Raw genomic sequence first — 9,907 nt, forward strand, 5'->3', positions numbered from 1 at the left:
AGCACTACATAATCATAATTTATAGTCAAATCACATAAAAGGCTGCCAAATTCAGTCATGAACAATGAATATGGCCCTGGTGGTCTGTAGACTAACATTATAATTGTGCTAAAATCTGTTTTAGTATTTACACTTAGTGTCTCACAGGATGTAAATTCACCTACATTTTTAGAAGCTATTTGCATTGTGTCATAATATATTATTCAAAGTGAACCTACTTGACCAGAATCTCTAGATTTATGAAAGAATATGTATCCTTTTGGTGATGCCTAAGCTAGAGGAATAGTGTAAGAGTTCCTAAGCCAGGTTTCAGTAAGAAGAAACAAATCAGATTTTGTACTTAATATAATATCAAAGCAGCTTTATTTCCAAAAGAGTCAATGTTTAATAAGCAGTATTTAAAACTGCACAGATGTTTCTGAACTAAGGATATATTTTTTTTGTTTTAATATGAATTAAGTTGCTATTATAGGTTTTTCCTGGAGGATGTTTTTTTCTTGGTTTAATTATGCTTCTTATTTTTTGGATATCAATATAACATGTGCATGTATCAAGACTAAATTTATATGGTGCTCCATAACAGAGATTCTGGGAAACAGGTACAGGATAGTAATCCGTGCGATAAACATTGGCTTGTGATTTAAGATCACAAGACTGTGGTCTGGATGGTGTCCTGATAATTCAACATGGCAGTTTTGCTGCCATATTTTGGGATAAAACAAAAGATCCGTTTCCAGTTAGGATGAGGACCATTTCAAATCCAGGCCTCTCCTAAAAATCAGCCCAGTTGTTCACAAAGGCTATGCTTTTATTTGCACACAAGGTCTCTAATCAGCAGTGAAAGGAACGCAATCTGCCATAAATCTCATCCCCTCTATATAATCTTGTTAAGAGGCCAGACACAAATAAATTCTGTCATTTTCTTTTTGCCTTTGTGCATTGAAAGATGACTTTCCCCTTTAATAGCTCAAATTGGTGTAAATAAATATTGTTAGTGCTGACATTCAGTGATTAGGTAGATATTTCATCATCGTCCAGAAGGTCTAATTAGCCTCTATGCCAGATAGATGCCTTCACCCCTGGGGAGGTATTTAACATTAACTGCTGGATTAACATAGTTCGGAATTCTAACATTCCACCCTATGGAATCACCAATTGTGAGCACTTTATTGTTCTCGCACTCTACAGTCACGCTGCAGAGAGCTGAGAATCTATTTTTGAATTGATTTGGTGACCTGGGTGCCAAAAGTAAATTTTGACTTCTTAGACCGCTGTCTCACAGTTAACCACTCACCCTGTTCAAACCAGAGTTTATCTTTATCTTTGTCTGCAGTAACATTGGTGCTTTGTTTGTTCAGTTGGATCACTAGGAGACCATCAGCTTTGAGCTTTCATCACCCACTGGGCAATTGACTTTGCGCTATTGGTTACTTCTCCTTGTCAGATGTTGGCTTTTACTTGTGTTGAGCTTTACATTTGTATTTAATTTTTTTTTCTTTTTATTCCAGATTAGTTTTTCAGATGTTTCTGGTTCTGTAAAAAAAAAAAAAAACAAAAAAAAAAACAGTTCATATGTGGCAGCTGCTCGTGTTTTGCTCTTTCGCAGGGGGTTATGGTGTGAAGGACCTTATCAGAATGTGGGTGATGTTAAGAGTGGTGTCCCATGGGGGTCACTGCTAGGGCTGCTGCTATTTTTAATGTATATTAATGATTTGGCTAGAAATATAAGTAACAAGCTGGTTAAGTTTTCAGATAGTACCAAACCAGTTAGATTGGCAGATAATCTAGAATCCGTTGAATTATTACAGAGGGATTTAGACAGCATACAGGCTTTGGCAAATTTGTTCCAGATGAAATCTAATGTAAATTATTGCATGCAGTAAATAAAAATGTTATGTTTTTCCATTAAGAAGGGTAACAGAATGTTATATTATATAGGACGGTATGTAGAGTATAAGTCAAATGAGGTTGTGCTGAAGCTTTATAATGTGCTGGTTAGACCTCATCTGTAGTACTATGTGCTGTTTTGTTCTCCACACTATGAAGAAGACATAACAGTGTTAGAAAAAGTCCAGAGAAGAGCACAGCTAGGCTGATTCCAGGCCTACAGGGGATGAGTTATGAGGAAAGATTAAAAGAGCTGAGCCTTTTCAATTTAAGCAAACGAAGATGAAGAAGAGACATGATTGAAGTTTTTAAAATTATGAAGGGAATTAATGCAGAGAATCAAGATTACTACTTTAAAATGTTTATCAAGACCACAGGGACACAGTTGGAAACCGGTTAAAGGTAAATTTAGCACAAACATTAGGAAGTTTTTCCATACACAGAGAATCATAGACGCATGGAATAAGTGACCAAGTGATAGATATTAGGGCTCTACAGACTTTAAAAACTAGACTTGATGTTATATTAGAAGAATTAAGTGGATAGGACTGGCGAGCTTTGTTGGTCTGAATGGCCTGTTCTCATCCAGTTTGTTCTAATATTCTAAAAAAAATTAAAAAAGAACTAAACATTCATTCAAATTCATTCAATCAATCATGCAACTTAAAATCTTTTATTGAGTGCATTTGTCTCATTTTAAATTCTCCAAAATATTTTCAGGACAAGATTCAACCTGTGAAAGTTGCAATTTAGCTTCAGCCTCAGTTGGCCACATGTTCTGGGCGTGCACCAAATTAACATCATTCTGGACCAAAATCTTTGCATGCCTATTAGACAGCCTTGGTGTCACAATCACACCGAACCCATTAACAGCAGTGTTTGGTGTACTCCCAGACAGGCTTAAAGTGGAAAAGGACAAACAAATTGTATTTGCCTTTACCTCACTACTAGCACGTAGACTTGCTTAACTGGAAGAATCCCACCCCACCACTTTTAAGTCACTTGAAATTAGAAAACATCAAATTCTCAGTTAGAGGATCTGTTCAAAACATTTTTTTTAAATATGGCAGGATTTAATCAATAACATTTTAGAATAAGCTATCAGTTTGGGAAAAAGGATACCCTTCCTTTCTTGTTCCTTTCATAGAGTAGCTTTGGTTGCTGGTTCTCATCTCTTTCTCTTGGAAGGGGGCTGAATTTTTCTTTGTATGCTTTGTTAAGTTTTACTTGACTGTATGGAATGTTATCTGCTTCTAATTAAAATCAATTAAAAAAAAAAAAAAGTAACTCAACATTCAACCCTTACCCTACAAAGAGATCAATGCACATAGAGAGCCCTGTCTAAAAGACTTTGTACAGGATAAAACAAACCAGTAAATAAAAAGTTAAGCACAGACCTGTTATGTTTTCTTTGGAATTAATGAATTTTTGTTAAGTTCTGAAAAGGTTATAAACAGAACTTTGTAAAAATACTCTTAATTTGTTTTTCAATATGATATGATATAGAACATTACTTTTTCAGTGAGTTATAGAAATACAGTTAATAATAAGACATTTTATTTATGTAGCATCTTTCCCATGCTCAAGACACTTCAGAGTCTCAGTTAGAAACAGCAGGTATATGTAACATTGGATACAAATGTTTCCTGAATAGAACACTAAAACAGATTGATACAGGATACATAAAGCATTATATAGAATAAAAGACAATAAACCCAAGTAAAATACTAAATTCAATACTAAGATAAAAGCCTAGCAGACAACCATTTGTAATATTATACACACACAAATTATACTGAGCATCTGGACAGAGAGGAAAACTGAAAGAGGGCAAAATGTCAGTTTAAGTTAAACACCTTCCTGAACAGATGAGTTTTAAGTTGTTTTTTAAAAGAATGAATTGAGTCAGCTGATCTAATTAATTTTGGGAGGACATTCCAAAGCCTGGGTGCTATACAGCAAAAGGTTCTGTCACCCTTAGATTGCTGGCAACTGTAGGGCACAACAAGATTGCCAGAATCTGAGGACCTTAGTAGACGAGCATAGTGATGGAGAAAATCACTGTAGTCCGGTGCGAGGCCATTTAAAACTTTATAAGAAGATAATAGAATTTTATATTGATTCCTGTAAGACACAGGGAGCCACTGGAGGCAAAGCAGGATGGATGTGATGTGCTCACTGTTGCTGGTTTGTGTTAGGACTCTTGCAGCAGAGTTTTGAATCAACTGGAACTGTAATATAAGATTAGAAATAACACCTGCCAGTAGGGAGATAGAATAATTGATGTTGTATGTGATAAAAGCATGGACAATTTTCTCTACATTAGAAAAGGAGAGGAGTGAGCGAATATTGGATATGTTGCAGAGGTGAAAGTAAGAAAGTTTCTTAATGTGATTTATGTGGGTGGAATAAAAAAGGGAGGAATCAAAAATGTCACCAAGATTTCTTGCATCAGAAGAAGGTCTGATGAGATTACTGTCAAGAGTGACTGAGAAGGATCTCATTTTCTTAAGTTGTACTTTAGTGCCAATTTGCAAGAGTTCAGTTTTGTTGCAATTTCATTTCACTGAGGCAAGTTGTGAGCTGAGAAAGCCCTGATGAAGTGTCACTTTTAATAGAGTTTCACTCTGAAATAGAGTTGAGCATCATCTGCATAAAAATCATAACCCAGTCCATAGCTACGAAGGATTTGGCCAAGGAGAAGCATATAGATACAGAAGAGCAGAGGACAGAGCCCTGAGGAACCCTTTGCATAACTGGTACTAAGCTGGATCTGTTTTTGCCAAGACTAACAAGCTCTTGCCTGTCAGTCAGGTAGGGCGTAAACCACTGGAGGGCAGTGCCAGAGATAAGCAGCATGTTCTCCATTCTGGACAGTAGAATGTCAACTCCGACATTGCTAAGATCTTATAATAATAAGATAATAATTTAATAAGATCTTACAGAATTAATATGCTGGTTTGTCCAGAGTCTGCTGCCATAAGCAAATCATTGGTTACCCAAAACAGGGCAGTTTGACAGCTATGACACACCTTGAAACCAGACTGAAAGGGTTCCATCAAATTATTAGATGTTAGAATTAATTAATTATTACAATTAGTGAGTTGGGAGGCTGCAATACACTCAAGAACTGTTGACAAAAAAGGTAAGTGAGAGATGGGCCGAAAATTAAGATCAAGACCAGAATTTTTTTAACACTGGGGTTACAAAAGTGATTTTAAAAGTGGCTGGCACAAAGCCAGTATCAAGGAATATACTGTATTTATTGTTGTATTATTGTAACAGTCGGATTATGGCATGAAGGCAGAATTTAAGAAATGTGGTGGGGATGGGGTCCAGTATACAAGTAGTCGGCCTCATCTTACAAGGCAGGACATTAACAAATGTAGGTGTGACTGGTAAAAATTTAGAAAAGGAGCTGGATGGAGTGGGAAGACAAGGAAAAATGTAAATGGATGATGGATTTATGTTAGTTGAATTATTTAGATCTTTAAGTTTATTGAAGAAAAAGTGGAGGAGTGGTTATTGAGCCAGATTCAAGCTGAAGTAGTTTATTAACTGCAGAGAGCAAAACTTTTGGGTTATCATGGCCACTTTCTATTATTCTGTCGTAATGTGTGTTCTTGGCTACAGCTAGTGCATCCCTGTAAGCCCTTTGATGGTCAAAGAAAGACTGGATATGCACGGTGTGAGAGAACATGTACACATGAGAGAGAACCATTTACACATGGAATAAGTTACCAAGTAATGTGGTAGACAGTAAGACTTCAGGAACTTTCAAATGTAGATTTGATGCTATTTTGGAAGAATTAAATGGATAGGACAGGCAGCTTTATTGGGCTGAATGGCCTGTTCTCATTTAGGTTTTTCAAATGTTCCTCTTTAAAATGTATATAACAGGGAGTGTTAGGTCCATGGACGGTGTGGACACTTTTTGTGACTGAAGACAGAGAAGAAATTAAAATTAGTAAAAACCTTTTATTGATACATACCAGACAAGGGTAAAATGACAGAGAAATACAGTCCTAGGTCACCGCACTTCATCTGCCTCGAGCGCAGATATCCTTGCTCTTTTATAGCTTTCTAGTCTCCTGATCGTAGACCACGTAAGCAATAAAAATAGCGTCCTGACTCATTTTGTATTATTCCAATTGGTAAAGTCTTTACCCTAAAGGTATATTTTCTTGTCACACACACCATTGAAAGAAAACTTCCAGAAAGTATATATGCTTTTTGTCACGTACGCAAAACATAAACAAGTTTGATCATTCTGTCCTATTTTCTGTACTTACACACATACATTTTGTTCAATTACATCATTTTATGTTTTTACAACGGTCCAAGTTCAATGCTGGGAAATGCACTGTGAAAAAGTCATTCCGCTTACAGCACACCCTCAAATCTACAAGAGCAACAAAATACCCACAACAGAAATCAGTCATGACAAAAATGAAAATTTAATGCTTGTATTAAAGAATCTTTCAGCATACATATTTACAATCACCAGGGAGAACCCCAGTAAAAGATGACAAAGATAAATGCAGCTGTTAGCTGAGGTGATGTATGCCAGGATATGGTTGTACATTTGTATATCTTTAAGATGAGACAATTTTTGGTATATTACATTAATTATTTAAGTGTGTTTTTCAGCACTCCCCCATATTAGAAAATCTCTTTGGAACAAAATGTTTGTATTTGGTTTCTCCTAAGCTGAAGAAATACATTTTTCTCACAGCCTGTTATAGCATCATAATGAAGAAAAAAGGAGTGTATAATAAAAAGGTAAATTAATCAATGTCACTTAATAATAGGTAGAAATAAAATATATACTTACATGAAAGAATAATATGTCTTTAAGTAAGTTATAGGAATGTAGAGCTTACAGAATACATAGCCTACAGTGATACAATTAATTATTGGTTGAACATCATAACTGCCTGCATAACAGCCACTGAATAAACTAGAGTGGCCAATCAGATCACATCAGAGATATTTAAAAATAGAAATGTGAAAGCAAATTAATGAAACTAACCAAATTAGAGAGGAGTGGACAAAAATAATACAAAGTGATTAATAAAAAAATGATACTTTAATCAATGCATTGTTTAGTAAAACACTGTACATTTTGATGAGTTTATCACAGTAACAGTTCATTAGAAAGTATTAATACTTTTAAAGTGTAATTCATGTCACATGGAGTACCAAGACATAGTTTTCCTAACATAATGTAATGTACTTGTTAAGGGGTAAAATTTCACACAAACATTAGGAAGTTTTTCTTTACACAGAGAACCATAGAAACTTGGAATAAGCTACCAACCAAATAGCATTGTAGACAGCTGGACTTTAGGGACCTTCAAAACTCAGTTTTTTTTTTAGAAACGTTAGGTGAATAGGACTGGTGAGCTTTGTTGGACTGAATGGCTTGTTCTCATCTAGATTGTTCCAATGTCTACAATGATCTGTGTAAATGTAGGATGACAGGAAATGTGAGGCAAGAAATGTTGAACACATAACTAGAACAGAAAATATTGTCATGTGTCATAGTAATAACAACAAAATGTTGATGTGAAGTGTATAATGTGTGAAGACTGAAATCCAAATATCAAATAAACACTTTGCCTAAAAGTGTGGAAAGTAACCCCCGAGGAAGACAGGAATAGTTAATAATAATAATAATAATAATACATTACATTTATATAGCGCTTTTCTCAGTACTCAAAAAGCTATCCACACAGGGAGGAACCGGGAAGCGAACCCACAATCTTCCACAGTCTCCTTACTGCAAAGTTGAATCAATCAGTCTGTTTTCAGTCACAGATGAGTACATAATCCATGTTTTACAAAGCAGAAGAGCAAAGGTCCCCTGTTTCACTCGACCTTTAATAATTTTTCCCCTTCCCCTTACTTATCAATAAGCACAATATGTTTATGTAAGCATTTCATCTTACATTATGTTTCTATTTTCTGTCCATTGCAAAAGGGGCTCTAAAGAAGTAAAAGTCATCTTTCCTGTGTCTAACGGACACATTCTAAATAAAGAAGTTGTCCTTGGTCAGCTTACTGCAACCTGTCTTATGAATAATGAATTATGAATAATGCCTATATGAATAACCTGCCGTTATAGCAAAAACAGCTTTTAACCCTTAGTAGCTTGCAAACAGTTTTGTTTTGTTATACCTTTAAAAGGTATAACAAAACAAAAGTGTTTTTTTTTCCAAGAATAAAACTGAAAGCAAAGAAACTGTTCAATTTACTTGTTGTTGTCAATGTGTGAAAACTGAAGCCCAAATATCAATTTATATGTAGTATAGTAAAGACGTTTGCGTGCATGTGTGTGTTTGCGTCTTTCACTGTGGAAACGCAGTGGTTTAACAGATATCTGCTTCGCTGGTGCAGGGATAAGAACTGCTGTTTCATAATAAAAGACGTTGTAGGTTCGATCCCGGATCTTCCCCGCATTTAGGGCTTTCAGCAGTGGGCTGCTATTATTGTTATTATTATATAATAAAAGCATACATTTGATTCAAGTCTCTAACAAATCAACAAAACAAGTGTGCTTTTATTCATGAATAAAACTGATTAAAAACCGTTTACTAAACTGTAACACTTTAAACAGCACATGTTCAGAAAGCCTATTTTCTGTGTGATTTTTAACCAGGATATGAATGTAAGTCACTTGATTAGATTTGTACTTACTCCACAGGGTTTCCCGGCTATCAAATAGGCAACAGGACCGATACTGACAAAAACTGTGAGGATTCAGAGGGGGAAACTGGCATAGTTCAACAGATCTTATTGAAGTTAAATCCATTAAGGCAAAATGTAGGAGCAGAGTCCAACAAAGATGTTCTAACAAAAACAAGCAAAGGTGTACCACTAGGCATAAGACAAAAAGTAACCAAAAAAAAAAAACGGGGAAAATGCAAAATTTTAAAAATCACAAAGATACCGAAGGAGAATTTGGCAAAAGAATTTTGCAGTGGCATAATGTTTCAATAAAGTGCCAAACTTCTCTTTTATGTAACTTCCCAATTCTGTAAAGCTACTCCTGCCCAACTAATGTTAAGTGACAAAAGACATTGATAGGGGAGCCAGGGGGTAATGTGAAGACAAAAGAGGTTTTGTATATTGGAAAATGGAATTTTATAGGGCTAAGCTAAGTTTGTTACTTGTTTCACCTCACTTTAACTTCTTATTGCGTGGGAGATTTTCTGTTGCACAAACCCAAGCAGAAGCGTGCATGTCTCACACACAACAAATGTTGAAAAAACTCACTGGAGGCAATGCATGTCTTTTTAAACTGCTAAATGAACTATTTTAAGTTGCTGTAATTGACTTCTTTTCCTTAATTTTTCCTCAGTTGTTGCACCTCCGAAACTGGTTCTGGATGACCCTGCAGCTACACTCTTCAAAGTAAGTTAAAAGGCAAATTTTGATTCACTTTCTGTATTTTATTTACATCTTTAATAGATAATCAAGCAGTTATTTATATTTTTGGGCAAAGCTTGATAGATATCTATTTATTCAATAAACATGCAAACTTTTGAAGAAAAAAGGAAAATAAATAGGAGTAAAGAAAATGATCCGGTGTGGCAACACATAACGGGAGCAGCCGAAAGAAGAAGAAGAATGGCTTATTAATGATTGTGAAATCAATAATATCAAATTCCTCTAGTATATGAACTGAACTGCTCAGTGAATGAACCATTGAAGAGAAGCTGCCAAAAAAAATCATTAAGATTCAACAAAATACTAACTTTGTACTAAAATTTTATAAGAACATTGGCACAGGTCATGTTGAAAGATTTTTTTGCCAACAGCAATAAAGAAGCAATGCTGTCCACTATATTCCTGTAGGGATGAAATGCAAATGCTATGTACCATGCCATAGTGCATATTGTATGTAATAGTTTGGCTTTTGTGTGAAAGAATAAGGGATGATTATTGTCAGGAGCAACTGCATGAGTTAGCTAGTTAGTTAGTTAGTAAGAAGGAAACTGGACTTTAATCCATTTTA

General features: G+C 35.2%; 1 protein-coding gene across 1 annotated transcript in view; it reads left to right on the top strand.

Moving 5' to 3' along the window:
* Nucleotides 1–9,312, top strand: part of LOC114664900 (tether containing UBX domain for GLUT4) — a 233,585-nt gene extending 224,273 nt beyond the window's left edge. Inside the window, exon 6 of the mRNA XM_028819213.2 lies at nt 9,251–9,312. Coding sequence (XP_028675046.2) covers nt 9,251–9,312 — 62 coding nt within the window. The remainder of the gene's footprint in view (nt 1–9,250) is intronic.
* The last annotated feature ends 595 nt before the right edge of the window (nt 9,313–9,907 follow it).

The sequence above is a fragment of the Erpetoichthys calabaricus genome, chromosome 14 (genome assembly GCF_900747795.2).
Source record: "Erpetoichthys calabaricus chromosome 14, fErpCal1.3, whole genome shotgun sequence".
NCBI lineage: Eukaryota > Metazoa > Chordata > Cladistia > Polypteriformes > Polypteridae > Erpetoichthys > Erpetoichthys calabaricus.